The sequence below is a fragment of the Lucilia sericata genome, unplaced genomic scaffold (genome assembly GCF_015586225.1).
Source record: "Lucilia sericata isolate MDLA Ls3-8-SP2 unplaced genomic scaffold, ASM1558622v1 Contig000352F_arrow, whole genome shotgun sequence".
NCBI classification, from domain to species: domain Eukaryota; kingdom Metazoa; phylum Arthropoda; class Insecta; order Diptera; family Calliphoridae; genus Lucilia; species Lucilia sericata.
This window is the reverse complement of record NW_023994372.1, coordinates 15,615-41,008: the sequence shown is the minus strand read 5'-3', so window position 1 is coordinate 41,008 and position 25,394 is coordinate 15,615. Positions and strand designations below refer to the sequence as shown.

The 25,394-nt window shown below is 31.7% G+C and overlaps 1 protein-coding gene across 11 annotated transcripts in view; it reads right to left on the bottom strand.

Moving 5' to 3' along the window:
- Positions 1-24,966, bottom strand: part of LOC119604006 (homeobox protein onecut) — a 111,796-nt gene extending 86,830 nt beyond the window's left edge. The window contains exons 1-4 of one of the 11 annotated variants that reach the window (XM_037956328.1): positions 24,296-24,454; positions 23,157-23,520; positions 16,486-19,412; positions 16,228-16,424 (exon numbers count right to left, since the gene is read on the bottom strand). In XM_037956328.1, coding sequence (XP_037812256.1) covers positions 16,228-16,424; positions 16,486-19,183 — 2,895 coding nt within the window. In that variant the 5' untranslated portion in view covers positions 19,184-19,412; positions 23,157-23,520; positions 24,296-24,454. Of the gene's footprint in view, positions 1-16,227; positions 16,428-16,485; positions 19,413-20,191; positions 20,398-20,807; positions 20,926-23,125; positions 23,521-24,295; positions 24,455-24,484; positions 24,702-24,842 lie in introns of those variants that run through there. The other 10 variants (XM_037956329.1, XM_037956321.1, XM_037956318.1 and 7 more) reach the window with 10 other exon arrangements.
- Between the last annotated feature and the right edge of the window lie 428 nt (positions 24,967-25,394).

Sequence of the window (25,394 nt, the reverse complement as noted above, 5' to 3'; positions counted from 1 at the left end):
TAGACATTGAGCCCCTGCTTTAATTGAGACATCCCTCCGCTCGCTACGCCTGTGGTTCAAATTTCTGTGAATGACGCTAAGGAATATTGACAGGTGTCATTCTGACTTCCTGTCAATCAACCTAAGTGAAAAACCCCAGCAGCATAAATTCTCGGACAGCGACAATAACCCTTATGTTTCGATAAAAAAGTCCCTTTTGAGAACGTTTGATAAACTTCTTGATTTTTATTATACTCACGCAGTAAACAAGTAAGTGCATCCTGCATTTTATGATCAAAGTTATTTATTCGTCTTAATAAATAACAAATTTTTTATTGGTTTAAATGCCAAGTTTTTACTAATTTCCTATATGTTTAACATTTCCTACCATTTGTTTAACAATCTTAGGCCTGTTTTTATATGCACAAACGGAAAATAATGTTTAGAATTATCTATTCAAAATTTTAAAAAATCAAAGAAAACATACAAATATACACACCTGTTTTTCGATTAACCGATTTATAAACACTATTTCAGACTCTGTTTGTTTGTGTGTACGATGTATTTGCTTGTATATAATAAACAGTAATACCAAGTTCACAAGCAAGCAAAATCGGTTCACATCGGGAAAAGTTATGAATCAAAAGTACGAAGCCTATTGAAAATGGTCCATTATTTCACCTAGCCCCCATATAACTGAACCCCCCGAAAAGGGCTTTTGAGCTCATAATTATGTATAATATAAATCTCGATGAAAGTTCGCACAACTAAGTCTTATACAAGCCTTGATGACCTTGTCGAATTTCGAAATGATCGGACTTCATTTGACCCTAGCCCCCACACAAAGCCCTATTCAGAAGGTGAATTGAATATCCGCAATTCATTTATTAGCACTGTTATTGCAATGAAATTTAGCACAGACAAATATTGTATATATTATATAAATACAAATCTATCCAGGCCATTTTATCGGGATCGGTCAACATTTGCTCCTATCCCTCTTTTAGAAAATAAGTTTTTCGTCAATAAATTGCTTAACTAAATCGGAATCAAGGTAATATTCAAGATAAATGCTTTATTATGAAAAATAAATCACATTTAATATTCATAACTGGTGTAGGGTAGCATATAGTCGGCCAAGCTTGACTATACTTTCTTACTTGTTTTTAAATACACTATGTTGAAGGGTACATAATATTCGGCACAGCAGAATATAGCACTCTTACTTGTTTATAATCAAAATTACAAAACAAATAGGAAAAAACTACATTATATATTTTTGGAATATAAAAAAAACAAAAATTGTATAAAAAAACTGACATTACTAACGTTGAGCACGATACTAAGAACTACCCTCCCCCATTGTCTGATAGCGTCTGTTTCCCTATGGGTCGGCTATCAAGCGTTTTCCATGACTATTTTCCCCTCAATAAGAGGGGTGGTCTTGGAGAGCATGTCCGGATGGGCTAAATCTTTAGCCATATACTAAACTATGTAAGTCCCTCCGATTCCACCAGCGTCTGTTTCCCACTTTGGGCGACTGGTGGGCTACGTCTGTTTCCCCAGTGGGGACGGCAGTTTAACATCACCAACAGTAGGTTGAAAATGCAACCCGTCCACAAGGACAAACATGGAAGGAAAGGAAGAAGCATGCCCCGCGTACCTGGTCAGGGGCTTCATAATCCTCTGGAACCCTACTCCCACGGCGTCGGTAATGGGCCGTGAAGAGTCGAATGCGACTGTTACCCAGGCTAGTCAAGCGGCAACACCGGGCCAGGCAAGTCTGCGAGCTACCGAAGCAGGAAGTACACCCAGACTGGCTGAATGTAAGAAACATAAAGCTATTAGTAGTTGTTCCACAAGTGTCGAAGTACCCCAGGATTTCTCTGCAAGCACCTCTAAAGCTGCTTCAGCCCAAACCGCAAAAGCGGTTTAAAACCCTGCTTCGGGTCCTGTTGGAAAGGAGTCGGTTAACCATTTTAAACTGGTTACCAGAGAAATTACGGGCACTCTAGAATTATAAGACACTTCGTATCACTGCATTTAAATGTTGACTATTGCATTACGAAGCCCAACTTCGATAATCGCTTTCGCACCAGGATTCCACGTAGGAATTCCGAATTAGAACCCCAACCACCTCCAGGTGTATCGAGAGTTTACAATGATGTCTCCAAGAGGAATGGGAAAGTGGGTGGTGGTTCTTTGTTGAAGGATTTGGTGTTTTCAGGCAGAAATATCTGCGATCAAACGTGCAGCGAATAGGCTAAGGTACTATCACAAATCGGTAGATATATATATAGAACGCTTGTATCAGTAATTACAGGACACTGTGTTATAGGCACTCACGCCAGGAGACTAGGCCTTGTATATAATGACTACTGTAGAAAGTGTCATAATGAGGAAGAAGATGAGACGATATCGCATCTACTTTGCTATTGCCCTGGTGCAACGGGACCAACTTAAATGGACCCAAGTAAGCTGCTTTTTGTAGCAGCTGACCTCGATACCTAACCTAACGTTAATGTAAATATTTAATGGCTACTTTAATAAACTATAACAATAACGAACAAGTGAGAGTGTTATATTCGGCTGTGCCGAATCTCATATATCCACCATCAAACCGTATGCCTTAACAGGAATGCTCCTCTATAAACATCAAATTAACTGAAGAAGACCTTATATGAGAGATAGGGTTAATTATTGACCGTTTTTCATAATTTTTTTAGGCCAATCACTTTCCGGATGAAATTCGGTAGGAAGATTAACGTTCTTATAAATGTTTCTAAAGTAATTTTCTTGTGAACCGATCCTCAATACATTTGGTAGAGAGATTTTAACTCGTATAAAACATATTTGTGTCGAATTTCATCACTTTCTAGTATTTATAAGCCAGTAATGAGCATTAAAGTCATTTTCTGAAGGGGAGCTTATATGGGTGTCAATCATATGCAGATTCTCATAAAAGGCAGCAGAGAGGTTCTGGCTCGTAAGATACTTACTTATGTCGAATTTCATCTCTATACTCGCAGTAATGAGCATTAAATTATTATTATGAAGGGGATCTTATAGGGGGAAAGGTCAATTATGGACCGATCCACATAAAATTCGGGTAAGAGATTTTGGTTCACAAAGAACTTACTTGGGTCTAATTTCATCGCTTTACTTGTATTTTTAAGCCAGTAATGAACGTTTAAGTAATTTATTGAAAAAAAAAATTTGGTAGGGATATTTTGGATCATATGAAACTTATGAGTGTTGAATTTCATCACTATACTCGTATTTTTAAGCCAGTAATGAGCGTTAAAGTCATTTTCTGAAGGGGACCTTATATGGGGGATAGGGTCAATTATGAACCGATCAACAGAAAATTTGGTATAGAAGTTTTGGATCATAAAAGACATACTTATGTCAAATTTCATAGTTATAGTAGTATAAAAAAAAGAGGGGCCTTATATGGGGGATAGGGTCAATTATGAACCGATCAACATAAAATTTGGTATAGAAGTTTTGGATCATAAAAGACTTACTTATGTCAAATTTCATAGTTATTCTACACTGAAAATAATCCATGCCTAATATACACGAAAAATGTCGTACATTGTACGAATATATTTCGTAATATATACGAAATTGTACGAAATATTTTAGTATAATGCAAAATCCTCTTTGTAAGTCTGTTCGTTTCTTTGTTCGTCAATCACGCCTAAACGGGTAGACCGATTTTCTTGAAATGTGGAACATAGGTAGATCTTGGAGAGTGTTATAGGCTATATCGCTTTTTTAAAACTTGGATTAGGAGGGCGCATATAGATAATATGGGTGAAAAACGGTCAAAATTAGTACTATTGTGAATAAATACCAATTATTGTCTTTACTTAAGCCATTAAGATTTTTAAAGTTTCAGAAATAGGAATTAGCAATTAGTTTTGAAAGTTGGACTAGATGTCGTCAAAAAATAGGACAAAAGGGCAAAAACGGACAAAATTAGTTCTTTTGTGCTTTGAGACTAATATTTGTCTGTTCTATAGGCAACATATTTTATTTATCTGAAATATGCATATTTTGGAAGCCCACCCAAAGGAGGCAAAAACGGGTAAAAAAGGGAATTCTGTGTTTGCTGTATAAAATGTTCTAAAGACATACCGTCGTTGCTCCGACAAAAACAGTCATGTGAAAATTTTCGATAATTTTTTTATTTGACTATTTAATACCTTTATTGGTCGCACGTCCAACCACCAAATCCTGTGAAGATATCTTTATTTGTTTAGAAATCATCATGGTATTTGATCATATAAAGTACAAGTTTTACGAACAAAATCAGTTATGTGTAATAAAATATTCAAATTTAAAAATATTTTGCTCCAAAATGCTTGAAACTAAATCGGTTATGTGTAGCTTTTATTAAATATTTAATTATAGATCGGAAATGGCGAATCTTTCTGGAATATATTTACAAGACTCTTGTAGCAAATGGTCTTAAGTTCAGACAAATCATATAACTTCAAATGTAGTTCGCGAAATTACAAAATAAAACATTTTTTTTTTGCTCTGCTGAAAACCTAACAAAAAACACATAACTGTTTTTGTCGGAGCAACGACGATACAGTTTTTGTACTTTTTTGTTTTTTATTTTTTGTTTTTGTTAAATGATCTACTTACAGGCTTTCAAAAAGATTAATTTATTTACTGATTAATCAAATAAAGTAGCTTATTTATGATAAACTCAAAATTAAAGAACTAATAGGAAACAATAAAATATAAGTAGTATTTTGGTACCTTTGGCGTCATTCATTATTCTATGTTGAAGAACTACAATCCTAATCCAAATGTCCTAATATATGTATGTATATTATAAATTTCTCTGTAAGTCTGTTTGTTTGTTCCTTAATAACGCCTAAAACGGCTTGACCAATTTTCTTAAAATTTGTAACATAATTAGATCTATACTTGGAGAGTGTTATATATTTATATGGTATATTGTTTAACGGGCAAAATTAGTTCTTTTGAGCGAAAATGCTGATTATTGTCTATAATTTAAAAATATTTTAGATAAAACTTTTAAAAGTGTCAGAAATATGTATTGGTAAAGTGTCGTTTCGAAATTTGGACCAGAAGGGGGAAAAAATTGGGCAAAGGGCAAAAAACGGGCAAAATTAGTACTTTTGTGCTTTTTTCTGTTCTAAAGCCAATATATTATAGCAAAGGACTCAAAAAATTCCCATTTTTAGGCAATTCAAACTAAACGAGTAAAAGAGGGTAACAATTACGTGCCCTTTTGGCACTTTTAAAACAATACATTCTTTTTTTAATCACTTCAAAACGCATGGAACGACTTTCTTCAATTTTGGAACACAGTTAGATATACATATACTTTGATGGTGTTTTAGGTTACATATATTGTTTTCAAAACTTGGACTAGAAGGGGACTGATTATTTTCTATACTTTACCAAAAACATTTTCGATTAAACTTTTTAAACTTTCTAAAACATGCATTAACAAAGTTCCATTGCGATAGTTGTACCAGAAGGGGGCAAAAAATATGACAAAGTGCGAAAAATGGTCCGTGCTTTAAGGCTGATTTTCTCTTTTCTAAAGCCAAAATATTTTAGACTATGAGTTTTATAGTCTTAGAAATATGAACATTTCAAAATGCACGCTTAGGGGGAAACGGAAAAAATGAATTTAAGCTAAACGGGCAAAAAGGGGTAATTATGCGTCAAGGGGACATTCTTTTTTCAACATCGTTTTATGAAATGCTGCACAACTTATTAAACAACATAAATTTGGGAAATTCGATAGGGAAATTATTTTTGGTAGTTTGTTTGTACTTTTTATAAATATTGTTCTAATTCAACGAAATTTCATTAGTAGCGTTAATAAGATCACAAGAAATAAAATTTATTTCGTGAATGTTATGGAAGTTGTTTTAATTCAACGAAACTTTTATATTTCAGAAAGTTGAATAATATCAGCGGTAAAACGAAAAGTCTCTGATAATTTGCATAAATTGATCTATGGGAGGACGGAGAATATTTAAGTATAATGTTATGAGACCACATAAAACCACGGGCGACGCCGGGTTCAAAAATCTAGTAATTTTATATAATTTTCAAAAAAAAAATTTGTTTATTTTACGATTTTTTTTTTTTTTTTTCATTTAAAAAATATTATTGTAAATTTAGAAAAAAAATGCGAATTTAAAAAAAAAAATTGTTTTATGTTTAACAGATACTCCAAAGATTTAATTATTTACTGATATTATTTAAACCTCTTATATTTTCATAATAATATTTATTATTATTCCCTCCACTACCATCAGTGGTGATAGAGGGTATATATAAGTTTGTCATTCCGTGTGTAACACCAAAAAATATTCATCTGAGACCCAAAAAAGTATATATATTCTGGGTCCTTATGAAATTCTGAGTCGATTTAGCTATGTCCGTCTGTCTGTCTGGTTAAAACACGCTCACGGTAAAACTAAGCAAATAACATCAACCAAATTCACTGAGAACACAACACAATATATATATTCTTTTGTGGGTCTATGACCAATATTTCGATGTGTTACAAACGGAATGACAATATCAATATACCCCCCCCCATCTTTTTTCATGGAGGGTATAAAAAAATACTGATATTAAACAAAAAGAAGAAACAGCTTCTTTGACTGGACTAGGTATTAAAGGAGCTGGGTACGTTTACTGAAATCTTAAATTCTTAAAATGGTGCAAATATGTGCAGTTTTTTTTTCTTGAATATTAAAAAAGACAGTATAGTAATTTTCAGACACTTTTCGGAACAAAACAATAAAAATATTAAAAAAACTAATAGTTTAACAAAACGTATATAAATATATTTCCAAGTACCTGAAGTAGAGTCTTCCATTTTAAAATATTAATTTTAGACCTGTTTTCTTATTTAAATTAAATTTTAAAAGTCCTTAAATTTACGTTTTTTATACCCTACACCACTTTAGTGGGGAGGGTATATTGGGTTTGTGCTGATGTTTGTAACGCACAACAATATTGGTCCTATACCCACCTTAAAGTATACCAATCGGCTTAGAATCATTTTCTGAGTGGATTTAGCAGATAATTCAATGAAATTTGGTACATGATCTTCTATTGTCCCAGGGACCTACGAGAATATTTGTAGTGCTTTCAACAGACAGACAGACGAACGGATATGGCTAGATCGTCTTAGAATTTAATAAGGACCCAGAATATATATACTTTTGTGGGTCTATGACCAATATTTCGATGTGTTTCAAACGGAATGACAAAACCAATATACCCCCATCTTTTTTAATGGTGGGTACAAAAATAGGTTAATCAAAGAAAAGTATATTTAATGGGGCCGATTAATTAATTATTTTACCAATTTTAAAAAAATTATGGATTCGAACTGACCAATTGAATAGTCACCAAATGGCCGAACAACTGTAAATCAACTTAAAATCACCTCAGCTTCGACAGCGTAAAATTTCGTTTTAATATATCTAATTGTTCACGATATACTAAAATATATCACATGATTTCTTTATTTCAAAGATATTTTATCAAAAATGTATTTTTTAACAAAATGGATGTGCAATAAACATTGAGAAAGAATAGATCTTAAAATTTTGCCTCAGATAATGACCCTTACTAATTTTTTTTTTTTTTTATTTTGGGATATAAGTGAAGATAATTCCGGGACGACGATATATATACAAAAACAAACATACATTCAGTTTTATATATAAACTAGCTATGTCCAGCGTGCTTTGCTACCCTAAAAGCAATATAAATAATAAAACCACATAACGATGTTGAAGATTGTAACTACAATAGGAGATGCCACGCAAATTGTTGAAAGTTCGCCAATTTTCCCGAACGTTAATTAAGATTTCAATGTAAACATTGAATAATCTAATAGTTTCCTAAATATACGAAATTTTGTATTTAATTCATATGGGAAGGGCCAATCCCCCATTGAAAGTCTGCCCGTTATACTCTAAATGTGCACATGAATGTCAAAGTTCTTTATGTAAAATTTTAAGATTCTATCTTCTATAGTTTCTCAGATACACAATTTTTTCTATTTAATTCATATATTATAATAATTTTAATAATTATTTTGTAAGTAGCCGTGGTGCCTTGCCTACTTGAAATTTCAAAGTTCGAGGCATACAGGAACACACTGTGAAAATTTCAAGAAAATCGGTTTAGCAGTTTAGGCGGCTAGAGAGTTAAAATTTACCACAAATTAATTCTCACTTAATTTTCCCCTATTTTTTTAAAATGAACGTTTTTGTTGTATTTTTTCCTCAAAAGAAAGCTTATGCTTAGGGATACGAATAGGATATGTAAAAAAGAATAATATTTTAACTCAAAACTTTGCGCTTTGAGTTAAATAATTTTTTTATAGGAATTGGTCTAAGCTTTCTTTTGAGCAAAAAAAGTACAAGAAAAACGTCTATTTTGAAAAAATAAGGTGAAGGTAAGTGCCAAATATTGAAAGAAATCTTATTCTTAAGGTAAAAAATATTTTTTTGGTAGATATCCCACTCGCATCCCATTATGGGAAGAAGAAATTGCTATTTGAACTCCTTTGGACAATTTTTGCTAGGACCAATAGTATGACCAAAATGTCCAACTTTGACCCCCCTCTAAATCCGGTAGTTCTTGACCGATACAGTTGAAAATTTGTGTTTGACCTACCATCCGATAGAACTAGCCTTGATGCAAATTACATCAAAATCGATTTTTGAGTTGGGTCACCTATATATCCTAATCCTAATATATATTATAAATCTCTTTGTAAGTCTGTTCATTTGTTTGTATGTTTGTTCGGCAATCACGCCAAAACGGCCGGTCCGATTTGCTTCAAATTTGGAACATAGTTAGATCTATACTTGGAGAGTGTTATAGGCTATATTTTTCAGAACTTGGACTAGGAGGGGGCAAAAAGGGGATAATATGGGTGAAAAACGGGCAAAATTAGTACTTTTGATAGTAAATACTGATTTTGTCATTCCTTAAGCAAAAGCATTTTCGATTAAACTACTTAATTTGTTAGAAATATATATTAGCTAAGTGCCGTTGCGAAAATTGCACCGGAAGGGGACAAAAAATAGGCCAAATGGCGAAAATCTGACAAAATTAGAACTTTTGTGCTTTAAGGACAATTTTTTTTCTACTCAGAATTTCAAGTGGGAGGGCTGCCACGCTCGCATACAAACTTAGTATTAAAAGTCACTTATTTCAGAAAGTACAACTGTTAGAATATTGTATGGACATCTTTGACATCCATAAGATTATTTTCGGACAAAATGGACGGAATAGCTATAGTGGGCGTGGCACCTTCCATATGAATAAAATATTAAATAAGTATATCTGAGAAAATATAACAGATAGAGTCCTCAAATTTTGTCGGAACCACTTTAGTGTCAGTACGATTATTTAAGGAAAAAGGAATATAATAAAATATACAAAAATTCGTTTATCTGGGAAACTAATAGAGCTAGCTTCTTAAAAATTTCCACGAAGAACTTTAATATTTATCTGAATATTTTGGGGAAAAAGGGCGGACTTTCATTAGGGGTGGTTGGAACCTCCCATATGGAAACTATTAGAGCAAAACTTTGACATTTATGCGAACATTTACAGAAAAATGGGCGGAATTTCAATGGGACCTTGGCATCTCCCATATGAATTAAATACAAAATTTCGTACATCTGGGAAATTATTATATTATTCAAATTTTTCATAGGTTACATTAAAATCTAAATTAACATTTGGATAAATTGGCGAACTTGCAATAATTTGCGTGGCATCCCCTATATGTAAAAACATTTATATCTGAAAACTATTATAGCTATCTATTATTGTCCTAGGCAGTTTGGTATTGAACATGAAAAAACTCCGAAAAAATTAAGCTTTTTTTACATATTCGAATGTAATTTTCACAAAAACTGTGCAATATAACTCCATGAAAATCATCACACATTTGCATTATTCTTGTTGAAAATTGGCGGAATAGGTCCCTAATTTCATATACCTCCCGTTTGAATGACGATGTCTTCACAAAATTTTACAAATTAAAGTTTTATGTCAGTAGAATTCGTACTTGTTTCGTACAAAGAAACAAATTTCAGGATATGTCCATAATTATTCATAGCTCCCATACAAGATCCCCTTCAGAAAATCATTTAAACGTACATAACTCATTATCAAATAATGATATTCATTAAAAATTTGGCACACATATTATTATTATTATTATTATTATTATTATTATTATTATTATTATTATTATTATTATTATTATTATTATTATTATTAATTACATTTTCATAACATCCAGATTTCCGGTCTCTTGGAAAACTGCACGTGTTGTACCCACTCCTAAATCTAAAACTGTAAATACTCCTGATGATCTTAGATCCATCTCTATTTTACCAGCGTTGTCTAAAGTTGTTGAGCATCTCATTAACAGTCAGATGCTTCACTCGGTCATTGATAATATTTATGAATCGCAATATAGACTCTCTTACTGAGTCTATAAGGGAAAGTATGAATGTCAATAAAGTAAATGCTTTGGTCTCCCTAGATTTATCTAAGGCTTTTAATTCTGTATGCCATGTTACCTTAATTAAAAAGCTCAGAGCTGAATTTGGATTCTGTGTGGTCAATCTCAATTTGTTCACATCGAAGGAATTAAATCAAGTACGTGTAATCTTTATTCTGGTGTTCTGCAGGGTTCCGTTTTAGGTAATTTATTATTTATCTTATATGTTAATGATCTCTATTTACATACTAATTCTGAATCCTGTACAACATTTATGTATGCTGATGATGTCTTTTTATTATTTAAGGGTGATCGTACTAGATCTGATTCTTTTACAATTGATGTCAACAATGTTCTTGATCGTGTTTTACAGTCGACAGTTAATAATTCTCTTGCTATTAACCCTACTAAAACTAAGGCAATTATTTTTGGTTCTGGCCACCTTACTGCTGATATAAATTTCTATATTGGGAATGTATTAATTGAAAATGTTATTCGACATAGGTGTTTAGGTATGTTTCTTGATGATCATCTGTCTTTTGAAGATCATGTTGACTTCATGTCTGGTAAGGTTTGGTGTATTCTACGTAAAATTTATGCTACTAATATATATCTACCTCTCTGTATTAGACAAAAACTTGCTCATGCACTTCTCATGCCTCATATTATTTACTGTCTTGAGGTTGTATCTGGTTCTTCTGTAGTTACTTTGACTAGATTGAGACGTATTCTTAATACTATTGTTAGATTTGTTTATAATGTCAAGTGTAGGGATCATATATCCTCATATGTACAGCAATTTCTTGGGCTTTCTTTTAGTGACTTTGTAAAATATCGTAATTTAAATTTTTTTATAACGTTATCAGAAATGGTTTTCCTTTAACTTTATATAATAAATTTGTATTCTTGCGGTCTTCTAGGAATCCGCAAGATCATATTCCCAGACGTTTTCTATATTATTTAATTTAGAAATTTGAACTTATGGCTGGGGAGCCAATTATGTGATTTGGATTGTAACTTTTAATTATTAGTTTTAAGTCCTTTTGTAAACTCAGGGTTTTTATTACTAAGTAATACATATTTATATATTGGCCTTTATGGCTTTGTATTGCTATATTGAATAAATAAATAAATAAATAAATAGATACAGAATTTTTCCAAAATTTTGTCTTTATATACATTAATGTTCCTGTGGAATTTTTTACGAACGGACCATAATTGGTCATAGCTCCCATACAAGGTCCTCTTACGAAAATCTCTTAAACGCACATTACTCATTACCAAATAAAGCTATTGATACAAAATTTTACACAAATATTATACTTCAAGATTTTTTCACGATCGGTTCATAGTATGGGTGCGATCGGTCCCATACAAGGTTCCCTTCCGATAATTACTTAAACACACATTACTTATTACTAAATTACCATATAGATACAAAAATTGACTGAAATATTGCTTTATGTACAGAAATGTTACTTAAAGGATTTTTTTCGATCGGTCTATAATTGATCATATCGCCCATACTAGGTCCTGCCCAGAAAATAACTTTAACTGTATTTAACTAGTTACATTATCAATTTTTGTAGAACAATGTTATATATATTTTGAATTTCCTTAAATTTTTCACAAACATGCATATTATTAAATATCGCTAAAGCATATCTTAGGGCGCTATAAAAATATATAAGAAAATGGCGTTTGTAATGTCCCATAAATCTTGCAATTGTAAAAGATTTAAGCTGTTTAAATCTCGGGGGTTTTATATTTAGGACATAAGAAAACTTACATATTTCTACAAATATTTAAACAATTAAAAAATATTAATATAAAAGTAGCTGGTGGAGGGTATTTAAGATTCGGCTCAGCCGAATATAGCACTCTAACTTGTTTATATTAAGAACTTCATTTACACAGAAAAAAATATGCACATTTTTTTCTTAACAATCGTATATGCTTAAATTTAATTTCGATTTTTATAAATATTTTTATTTGGTTTTATAACGAATTTGTTTGATTTTCACGCAGATGGAAAATATTTTCTAACAAACACTTTATAGAAATAAATTTAATTTTCAGTAAATATTTTTACTGGTTCAATAAATGTTTTTGTTTGAGTTTTATTTATATGTCAGCATATGAAATACAACAATAAAACTAGTTTTGGAATGTACTAAAATGAATTCATATAATTCTTATTTGGTTTATAAGATTTAATGTATAAGTGTTTCAGTTTTCACAGTACAAATAATAGTTTGTAGAATGTGAAATAATTTTGTTGTAAGTATATAAGTACTTTTTTCTACAAATTTTAATTTTATAGAATTAGTAAAATTTTTGTTAAAATTCAATATATATTTTTTAACAAAATGTTTATAGATTCATTAAGGAATTTTGTGTATTATTATTGCCAAAATACAATAAATAATTTATCTGTTTCAGATAAAATAATTGCTTGAATTTCAGTACAAATACAAATAATTTGCGTTATTGTTTTAGTAAAATAATTGTTTGGAGATGTTGCGAATTAATGTTTTTCGTAAATAGTATATTATTTTAATAAGAAAAATCCTGAAATTTTTTCAATAAAGAATTTACGAATTTGAGTACTTGATTTTATGAATTTCGTGATAGATCCTATTTTAGTTAAAATTTCATTTTTTTCTGTGCATAATTAACATATTCAAAATGGAATACAAAAACGCCTTTTATAATATTTTAGCGTATGCCTATTTGCAATATTATGAATATGAAATATATATGTATATATATATATATATATATATATATATATATATATATATATATATATCTAACCATGGCTGTCCCTCCGTCTGTCTGTCTGTTGAAAGCACGATAGAGTCCACTTCAAATTTTATGTGGATCGGTCCATAATTAACCCTACCCCCCATACAGGCTTAAAAATACGAGTATAGCGATGAAATTCGACACACACAAGTTCCATGCGAGCCAAAATATCTCTATCTAATTTTATGTGTATCGGTCCATAATTGACCCTACCTCCCATATAAGGTCCCCTTAAAAAAATTGGATCGGTCCATAATAATAACAAAAAAATATATCTTCAGCATTAAAAAAATATAATTATTTTCGGTTCTTCGGAAGTCATTAAACATCATTTCCACAGAAGGCAAAAAAATTCACTAATTGGTGCTTTTGAAGAGGTGATAAATGTTATTCTTTTAGAAGTACTTCGCTTTATTTTTGCTGGGTAAGTTTCTTACGAGCCAAAACCTAAGAAACTCGGGAACTGATATTCGATGTAAACATGTTTTATATGAACCAAAATCGGTCTAAAAAATTATGAAAGATTTAATAAAAACGGTCAATAATTCACCCTACCTTTCATATAAAGTCCTTTTCAGTAAATTTGAAATCGGCATTGCCAAATATGGCACTCTTATTCTTAAAAATACGAGTACAGATATGAAATTCGACATTAACAACTTTACTTTGGCTTAAAAATACAGTAAAGCAATGACTTTAGACATAAACAAGTTTTATGTGAACAAAAATCGCTCTACACAATTTTATGAGTATCGGTTCATAACTAAACATACCCCATGTATGTATATACAACCACCTTCAGAGTACGGAGATAAAAATCGACACAAAAAGTTTTATAGGAACATAATTCACCATTCCGAATTTGATGAGCATTTATTTATAACTGACCACAGCCCCTATATAAGGTCTCATTCAGAAAAGGGTTTTATTTTTTTAAAATACAAGTATTCCTTATTCTAAAATACGAAAATAACGATGAACGATGAAATAGAACATAAACAAGCACAGCGATGAAATTCGAAACAAATAAATGTTATAGGAAATGAAATCTTTTTACCAAATTTTACGACTATAGGTCCTTAATTGATCCTACCGCCCCTATATGTATATAAGGAATTTCGTGTCAAGTGACCCAAACGATTTGGAAGATATTTAGTAATATGGGATAGTAGGCCGAACACAAATCCAGCTCTATCGGTCAAGAACTGCCGGAGTCATAGGGGGTCAAATTTGGACATTTTGGTCATACAGGGTTTTCTTCAAATGAGTGTAACTCTTCACCTATTGGTCCTAGCAAAATTTGTCCAAAGGAGTTCAGGTAACTATTTCTTCATTCCTTCCAAATTTAAACAAGTTAGAGTGCTATATTCGGCTGAGCAGAATCTTAAATACCCTCCACCAGCTACTTTTATATTAATACTTTTTTAATTGATCAAATATTTGTAGAAATAAGTTTTCTCATGTCTTAAATAGAAAAACCCAAGATTTAAACAGCTTAAATCTGTTACAATTCCAAAATTTATTGAACATTACATTTTCTTTTATATTTTTTAAGCAAAATTTCTGTACATAAAAGCTATATTTCAGCCAAATTTTGCATCTATATCGTAATTTAGTAATAAGTAATGTGTGTTCTAGGGTGATCGATTATTCGACATTTTCCAAAAACCGGTTTTAGAATAGTTCGAATAGTTGACATTTAAAAAAAACCGGTTGATATTTTTCAAATTCAGGAAAACCCGGTTAACCGGTTTTTCATCATAAATAAAAAAAATATATTTTAATTTGAAAAACTTTATGTTTATGTTTAAATTTGATTAATAAACATCGCCCGAAATGATTTTTAACAGTTTAAAAGATTATAACTTTCTAGTCGTCTAATTTACATTATTTCTTTAATATAAAAAAATTAGGAAAAAAGTGGAACACTTCTGTTAAACATAAGGTACTATGTTATCCTAGCTTATTTTAAAAGCCCTGTTTAGGAAATTTTCATAGGCAATCCAACACTTCCATAAAATTTCAGCCGTAAATTAATTATTGTAATTGGAATATAATATAATATAATGATAAAATTTTATCAAACAGTTATCAATTTTACAAATAAATTTTTAATTAATTAGGAAAATCAAAAAAGTTTAACCAAAGGAGCTGTAGAAAAAATATACGCTAGTCCCTCGACTCGAATATTTTTGAAATTAGACGGGCTGGATTATTATGACGGAAAAAGGCAGGTAAAAACGGGAAGACAAGCAAAGAAAAGGAGGCGAAACCGGTGAGAAAAAGGAAAAAACAGGGGAAACAGACAGACAAGAGACAACAGAATAAGACAGACAGACAACAGTACAGACAGACAGACAACAGACAGAACAGACAGAATACAGACAGACAGACAGACAGACGACAGAACAGACAGACAGACAGACAGACAGACAGACAGACGACAGACAGACACAGACAGACACATACAGACAGACAGACAGACAGACAACTACAGAAACAGACAGAGACAGACATACAGACAGGACAGACAGACAGACAGATACAGAAGACAGACAAAGACAGACATACAGACAGACATACATACATACATACATACATAAATACATACATACATACATACATACATACATACATACATACATACATACATACATACATACATACATACATACATACATACATACATACATACATACATACATACATACATACATACATACATACATACATACATACATACATACATACATACATACATACATACATACTTACATACTCATTAAACATTATATCAGGAAACGACTTATGTCGGTCATGTAGTAAATGAGCGATATTTTCAAATCAAATAAAAAATCTCAATATTACTATCAGTGAACCCATACCTTAAAGATTGCCTGCAAAGTTCGTCTTTGTAAATCGGTAAAAACCAGACGAGGCTTCTTCGGTTGTGGCATGTGTTCCATTTGAGGTTCGTCTTTGCGATGACAGGATCCACCTGCTGACACCAAAGGTACAACTGGAACAGAGCCCGGTGATGTGCTACTTATGCTAGTCGGTCCTACAAAATCCATTTCGAAATCTTCTAAAAAACATATGAACATTTTGAGAGCGTGACACGGCGATGCTTATTATCAACTCACCATGTGCACTATTATTGACTATATGGTGATTAATTGAATTGTTACCATTAGTTGTGCATGTGCTGCGTTGTGGCAATTGAGCAGCTGCCATACGCAAAGCAGACATGCGTTGAAATTCTGGCTCTTGCAACCATTTAAACATCCTTCGAAAGGTTTCCCGCCCAGATTTAAGTTTAGACCAGGGTTTTGGATTGCGCAACAAATCAGATAAGGTGCCTTGAGAACGACATAAAACTCGTTGAGCGAATATTGCCTGAGGTATACTGTAGCGCTTAAGTTCTGCCGAAATTCGTTGAGCCAACTCTTTCGTATTAATTTCCTCCATATCGCCACAGCTCGTATTGTTGGTGTGTGAGCTTGCGTTGGAATTAGTAATAGAGTGCTTATTACGGGGCTGAATTTCATTCTGGGTTTGTTGATTCTGAATCGATTGCTGCTGCTGTTGAGATTGAATAACAATTTGTTGAGATCCATTATTCGAACACTCACTAGTTATGGGATGTGATTTTAAATCTTGTTGCTGTTGTGTCGTTTGCATTATCAACTGTGTATCTAGACTAGTGCCATTTATCATCAGTCTTCGCCCGTTTAATACATTATTTTCATCATGTCCATGATTTCCTGTTACTAATAAGGTTTGAGGCACTTCATTTAAGCTGATGCTTTGAGTTGGTGGTGGTGAAGGAGTAAGCGATACTACATGTTGTTGTTGTTGTCCTTGTAATGGTGATATATCTACTAAGCTTTTGCTACCATTGTTGTTCATATGTGGTAAGGTCACGGCTGTGCCAGGAGATTTCACAGAACTGGCAGATACCGAGTGTGGACTTAGAACTCCGGGACTCGGAGGTTGTAGTTGTAAGTGAGAGCCATTTCGACCTACAACATTAGATGCTGATGGGGTAGATGGAGTGGTTGAGACAATCAAGTCCCTTTGCTGGGAATTATAGGGTGATCCGTAATCCGTAACAATGACATGATCGCCCACAACACTACTGCCGTTGATGTTGACAGAGGACAGGCACACTACATGGCGCTGTTGTTGTGCAACTGACCCGGTGACAACACTGTCGCTAGTTATGGTATTTGATTTCGAGCTGGAGGAGTCCTTACAATGCAGCAAATTTGATTGTGAAGGTTTCGGTGATTGTAAATCCGTCGAGTGGCTGTAAGGTGACTGAGGTGACAGGGGTCCGCAGCCACCGGGTGATGTTTCCGGCAAATCACAGGATACTACAAGCCCTGATAAGGTGTTTGAGGGAGAACTGCCATAGTTGTGAGGGGGCGTCATAGACATCCCCATTGTTGGTAGTTTGTCATATGAGGAATATGGTGATGGCTCACCGCCACTCAAACCACTTAGACTAAGGGAACTCAGTGGATTTGAGTGATGTTGCTGCGAATGATGATGCTGTGAATGTTGGTGTTGATTATGACTATGATGAGTAGTTGCCATCACCACATAAGGGCCAACAACTCCAGCAGATCCATTCGAGACACTATTGCCGTTACCTCCATCGTCACTAGCTGCATCGTTTGTGCTTGAACTACTGATAACACCTCCTCCACTTATATGCCCACCATAAGCAAACTTCTCCGACATTGTAGAAATTGGAGGCAGTGGCTGCAAAGGTGTCAACGTAGCATAAGCTGATGTTGGACTAAAACCGGGCGGAGACAACGGCTCATCGTTTACTACAGAAGTTAGTGTTTGATAGGAACTAGTCCCCAGAGAGTTTTCGCCTACACCCACAACACTAAGTTCTGGAGGACTCAATATCTGAGTAGTCGAGTCCCTAGAGTCGTCGTGATTTTGAACTATTACTGTTAGGGGCTCCGTTTGAGATGATTGAAGAGAAGAATGATCATGGATGTTGGAACGACAACGCTGTTGCTGTTGATGGTGGTGATGCATATGATGTAACGAGGAGTTGCGATGTGAATCTGATTCCCCAGAAGCCTCATGTGACTCGTAGTTCGGCTGATCTGTGGAATCCATAGTTGTGTGATCGTCGTTCGTTAGGTCATCTAAAACGACACCCAAATCACAATTATTTTTATTGTGATCACTGTTAATACTGTTATTGTTATTATTTTTATGATTATTACAAATATTGTTATTATTATTGTTGTTGCTGCTGCTACCATTACTATTGCCATTAACTATCACTAACTTGTGTTCTTGCTCAACGGCAATGATATGTCCCATTGTATTCGAACAATTCGAGCCCACAGACAATGCGTCCAAGGTATTATCAGTTGCCACAAAATGCACAGGGCTCTCCAGATGCAAACGTTGCGGCAAACTCAAATGCTGGTGATGATGGTGTTGTTGTATATTACGTTCCTGCTGCTGGTGCAGAAGATGTTGCTGGTGTAGCCGTTGTGTTTGATACGTAGGACTGCCATGATGATCCATAATAGTATGCACCATTGCCATATTGCTGTGTTCACCAGAGTCCGAATTCAAAACAACACTTGTTGTTGTGGGCACTTCGTGCTCATCCACCACTCCATCATGCGTTGATAATACCGTTACGGATGAGGCCGGCGATGGCGTACGTCCTACTAATGTGTGTTGTACCATCAGATCGCTGGTATCCTCTACCAACTGACGGCTCAGTGTCTGATGGTCAATTATTTCACTAATTGACTCCATGCTCAACGTCCCATTCGAGTTTGACAAGTGATTGAGCATTAAGTAAAAACGTTGTAATGTATTTTATACACAAAATATATATTTCTAAACGTATTTCTATAAGTATGATAGTTTGAATGTTTTGTTTTTTTTTTTTTTTTTTTTTTTTTGTTTGTTTCTGTTCTGTTTTAACTATGTCCCAGATTAATAATAAGAGCACTACGGTTTAAAATAACAATTGCTTGACGATTTCATAAGATTATCGACTTTTTTCGCCTCTTTCCAACAGCTGAAAAAAATAAAAATTAATTATTATTATTGCTGTCCAAAGTTTCCTAAGGAATTTTAATATTTAAAGCTTTTTCAAATGTTGTGTTAATACTTTTGTTGAGTACAATATAATCAACACAATTAAAATTCATAAATATGTATATGTATTTTATATTCGTATAATATGAAACAACTAAATATTATTTTAGAACCAAACATAATATAACGTTCAATTTTTATCCCAAAAATTTTCATTTGTATAAAATTTCTAATCCTCGGAAGTCAAGTGTACATCATATTATTATGATATTACTTTTAATAGTCGAACTTAAACAACTTAAGGATGTGTGCTCAGAATTTCAGAAATATAATCTTAATCAAAAAATGTTAATCATAAATTCTGAACTGGCTGTATACTTCAAAGACATTTATTTGGATTTTAATTAAAAATTCCAAATATCCAAAATGTAAACTTTGTGTAATGTTTCAAATCATTTTAGTTAAACTCATAGGTTCTCATAATAAATTGAGTTTTGGAAAACGAAAATTATTTTGCCATTCACTTTCATATGAAGAACGAAAAATAGTCCAACCAATATAAGGAAAAGAATATATTAAAACCGGATGATGAGTTTAATATTATATATTATATATTATTTTTGTATTCTTAAACATTGCTGCAAACACTATATAAACTATTTTTTTAAATTTAAATAAATTGCACTTTCAAATTCTAAAAAAATTACTTGTCCATTTAACAATTTTTTAATTCATATTTATTACTCTTTTTTACGAAACTTTTACTTAACATGTGTGTGGGAAATAAAGGTTATTTTCATATTATTTCTAATGTCTTTTCTATTATTTTTTCCTCCCTGTAGACTTTTTGTAATTTAACTAGCACTTAAAACATATTTTAATATTTTTATTTTTCGTATTCTTAAGTTTTTCTTCTTGTTTAATTTCCTGTTGGAAATTTTCATCGATACTAGGGATGGGGAACATGTTATGTTAAGCAAGGGTTGTCTTGTGAAACCCAACCACTATTAATAAAAACAACAAAATTTACGCACGCACATACACATACACATGGTTCTTAATATCCCAACAAACATAAATGTAAAATAATTTGTTTGTCAGTCATATAAAATAAGTCAGTCATAATAAAAACGGTATAGGGCCAAAATTATTTCCGTTACAAACATTAGTACAAACACAATAATGTGGTGATTTTTATGATTATAATAAATAATACATATCAAGAAATATTTGCACTTAGTGAAGTATTTAGAGTTTTGATTGCTGGGTTATCGCACACTATGTTTTATACTTGTGTATGCTTAGGTTGGGGAAAATTTTTCTGTTTTCATTTTACTGAAAGTCCCATTTGGATAAAATCACATTCAAAACTTACCTAAGGTACACAGCTTAACAAATCTTTTATAAAAAGTGAAATTTTGTTAATTTTGAAGCTAATATTGCAATTTTATGTGCAAGCACAGTCATACATACATATCTAAATCTATAAATTATTTATTTATTTCACTTCATTTTTATTAACGTATTTTTTTGTAAAATTTTGAAATTTATTTTATTTCAAATTTAAAAAAATATATTTTTTTGATTACTTTTTTATACTATTTCATTCTAATTTTCTAATCTTGCTTTGTTTATTAAACACAATAAAATAAATTCCAATTGGGGTAACTTGTGCACATAGTTAAAAACAAACGAACATTGGGCGACATGCGCACGTCACTGTTAAAGAGCAGGACACTATCTGAAACTGCACACATACATACATACCTACATACATACATACATACATACATCATACATACATACATACATACTACATACATACATACATACATACATACATACATACATACATACATACATACATACATACATACATACATACATACATACATACATACATACATACATACATACATACATACTACATACATACATACATACATACATACATACATACATACATACATACATACATACATACATACATACATACATACATACATACATACATACATACATACATACATACATACATACATACAGTCTCTTAAAAGAGTTGTTGGACAAGTCACCCAAATTATTTTCATGCATCCGATTTTATTTCCGTTTTATGTATGTTATGTATGTGAGTCCCCTTTACAGAAAATAAGCTTTTGCCAATAGATAATTTAAAATAGTATTATTAAGATAATCTACCTTTTTTTGTTCTAAAAAATTAAACTCTCTCTAATTCTGTAGAAGCTTTTCTGGTATTCACTTAATAACAATAATACAATTTAGCATACAATAAATGAGTATATTATTAAAAAAATGCTGAAGTTATCGTGATATATAATGACCTAAGTCTAAATTATTATATATATACATACATATATATAAATTTTATAAATTTATTTGGCAAAAGACTTTTTGAACATACTGTAGTTTCATGTATATACATTAGGCTAGCCCCGTTTGTATGGAAGAAAAATAAGGTGTCAATGTTTCCAACTAAAATTAAAGTTAAATTGATTCTAAGATCCCATTTCTCAAAATTTTTCTCCGTCAATTTTTCGCCGTCAATATTTAGTTGGATTAAAGGATAAAAAGGTCCTTTTTTGAGGTTTTTATAATTTTTTTTTCATTTCTTCCAAAGGAAAGATATGAAATATTGGTATCATTAGAAAGGTCCTTGAGATATGCTTTAAATTGCATATCAGAAATTTTTGTAACAGCAAAAGTAATCGAAATTTTCTAATTTTTCGCAAATTTACAGATTTTTTACATTTTAACACGGATGAATTTAATATAATTCGTTAAAACTAATACATAATAATCCTCAATAAAATCTACGGAAACGGTTTTTTCGGTTTTTTAAAATTCAATCTATCGAATTTTATTTGAATTTATAGACCCCTATGTACGCTACCAAAACATTGCAAAATAATGTAAATAACAACATACAAACCGTTATTAACAAAGCAAGTATAACAAACAAGTAGATGCTATCCTAAGCATGTGTAAATGCTATAGCTAGCACAATAACGGGGAGAATATAGGATTAAAATATTTAAATGAAATACAAAACATATCGAATTTCGAAAAACTGAAAAAACCATTTCGGTGAAATTATATCAGGTTTATAATGAAATAATTTCAATTTATTACATTAATTAATTCTATGTAAAAATTTGAAAAACTTTCCGAAAAATTACGACATTTGTAATACTTTTACATAATTTTACAAAATTGTTTTATGTCATTAAAATCGCATCCCAAGGACCATTCAGATGATACTAAATTTTTATATGATTATTTGCAAGAAATGTGATAAAAATCATATAAACCTTAAAAAAGGACCTTTTTATCCTTTGATCTATCTCACCAAATATTGAGGTCAGGATAACAATTTTGAGAAATGGTAACTTAGAATGAACTAAATCTTCATTTTCGGTGGGAACATCAGCAACTTCCATTTTAGGGCCACCCTAATATACATACATATAAATCAAGTGTTTGTCAAACTGCGCATGTACATATATCTGTGACGTTGATGTGTATGAGAAACTAAACGTAACCTTTATTTTGTAACGGTTATTATAGGGGTAGATTTAAAACAAGTTGTTAGCATGTTCATATAGACGTCAGGTCTGTCAGTCAGCAAGAATATGATGCATATGTGGTGTTGCCAAATAATTTAATTATATTTACAATGTGCAATATATACATAGGTATAAATAACCTTTATCTTTTTTAACGGCAATCACCGGTTTTGCAAAATATGGTGCCATATTATTAACTACAGCATTATTGACACTGTGTAACCATATTATGGCATAAAAATAAAATCTAGTATCCTAGCAAAAGGATCGACTACATTAATAATACTTTTCTGCGTTGAGTTTAAAGTTTACAAAGGGATTTTTTTCCAAATTTAATTTAAAATTTATTGTTTCACTTCACAAACACTGAGTAAATTTAATTGAAAATTTGTTTTTTTTTTTTTTTAAATTAATCTCGTTTTGTTTTTATTTAACTTTGAATTTCATACTTTTAAAACTTTTAGGATTTGGGTATTAGTAAAATAATTCCCATGAAAGTATTGCCTGAATTTAACACAAAATATGAAATTATTTAATTTTTACAAAATGAATGTTTCTTGTATATGTATGTACATATGTATGTATATTGTTTTGAAACTGTTTTATTTATTCCTTGATGGTCATTCTTTTATGCAGTATGTAAAACTTTAAGAATGCTAAAAGATCACTCCGAAACTTTGAATTTCATACTTTTGAAACTTTTAGGATTTCGGGTATTATTAAAATAGTTCCTTAGGAGCCCATGAAAGTATTGCCTGAATTTCAAACAAAATATGAAATTATTTCAGTTTTACAAACTGAAGGTTTCTGTTATATGTATGTATATTGTTTTGAAACTGTAAGTAATGTTTTATTTATTCTTTTTGGTCATTCTGTTATGCAAGAATGCTAAAAGATCACTCCGAAACAAAAACCAAAGGTGACAACCGATGATATACCATTGTAAAACGGTATTAATAGCAATACTTAAAAAAATTATTCGCTAAAATACCGGTGTCAATATCAAAAGCAGTATCATATAAAATAAATACATTTTTCGAATTAGATAACTTTCAACATTGAGCTTGTCCGACAGGTATCAAACCGGGAACTAAAAATTTAACTGATTTTTGGGGATATTTGTGCCGAGCACAATATGAATAAAACACCAATTTGAACACATATGTGTACGTAACTTTTTAAGATTACATGGTGTTTATGTTTCATTTGCAATATATGTACATACTTATGTGCATGACTAACTAACAAATTGCACTAGGATAAAACGAAAAATTAGCACCCTTTTCACGCAACTCATTTCAATGATATTAAATTGGACGTTACACAATAAAAAAGTGCGCTTAAATTATTTATTAAATTGTTTAATTTGTATAAAATATTTTTTATTGCTCATTTTTATATATATACTATATATGTATATTTTTATTTATTATTTTTTATCAACTATTTATTAGTATTATTATTTTACATATATAAAACATAAGCTTTGTTTTTTGTTATTATTATGTATTTTTATTTATTTATTTTTTGCAGTTTATGATTTAGACACACATACGGCCGCACGAAAATTCAACCAAAATTCAACTAAGTTGGCAATGCCTTGACTGAGCTCGACAACACAATATTTTTTGTTTTCTTTTATTTTTCCTTTTTCTTCTTACGCGTTACAACCACCAACCACCAACACTACGGAGCAAAACAAACACAAAACAAACAAAAACAAGGGCATAAAAAGAAACAAAAATAATAAAAATAATAACAATAATAACAGTTAACCTTTTAAATAAACTACCACTAACTACAACTACTATTTTCAAAGAACCTACCCTACCACCGCACTGTCGGCACCAACAAAACACCACACACCACCCTTAAATACAGCCAGCCCCATTCATGAAAATGTGTGTATATACATATGCATGCATGCACATCCCAGCAATTCGGTGGCTGCGAGTAACCCCAAATGGTAGGTTAAATCAGTAGTTCGGTACTATCCTGTCGAATTACTGGTATGCACACTGACTATAATTTAAGTACAAAGTCTTTAATAAGTAAAACTCCAAATGACTATGTGGTCCAACAAGTTTTTAGGACAGTAATAAAAAATATAATGCTGATTAATTCCGTTCTTTACCGACAATACTTTAATATATAACAATAAATACGCGTGTTATGCCAAATTTTATACAGTGTCGCACAAAACTAAAGCACGAACATTTATTTGTTAGAAACAAGCTTTATAAAATTGAAACAAGAAAAAGTTCGGCCATGACGAATCTTCTATTTGGCTTGAATGAAACATATGTATTTGTGTGGATTTTCATGGCTGTACTCGTGTTTTTAATACAGTAATGGTCAGGGCAAGGTTTTGTATGCAA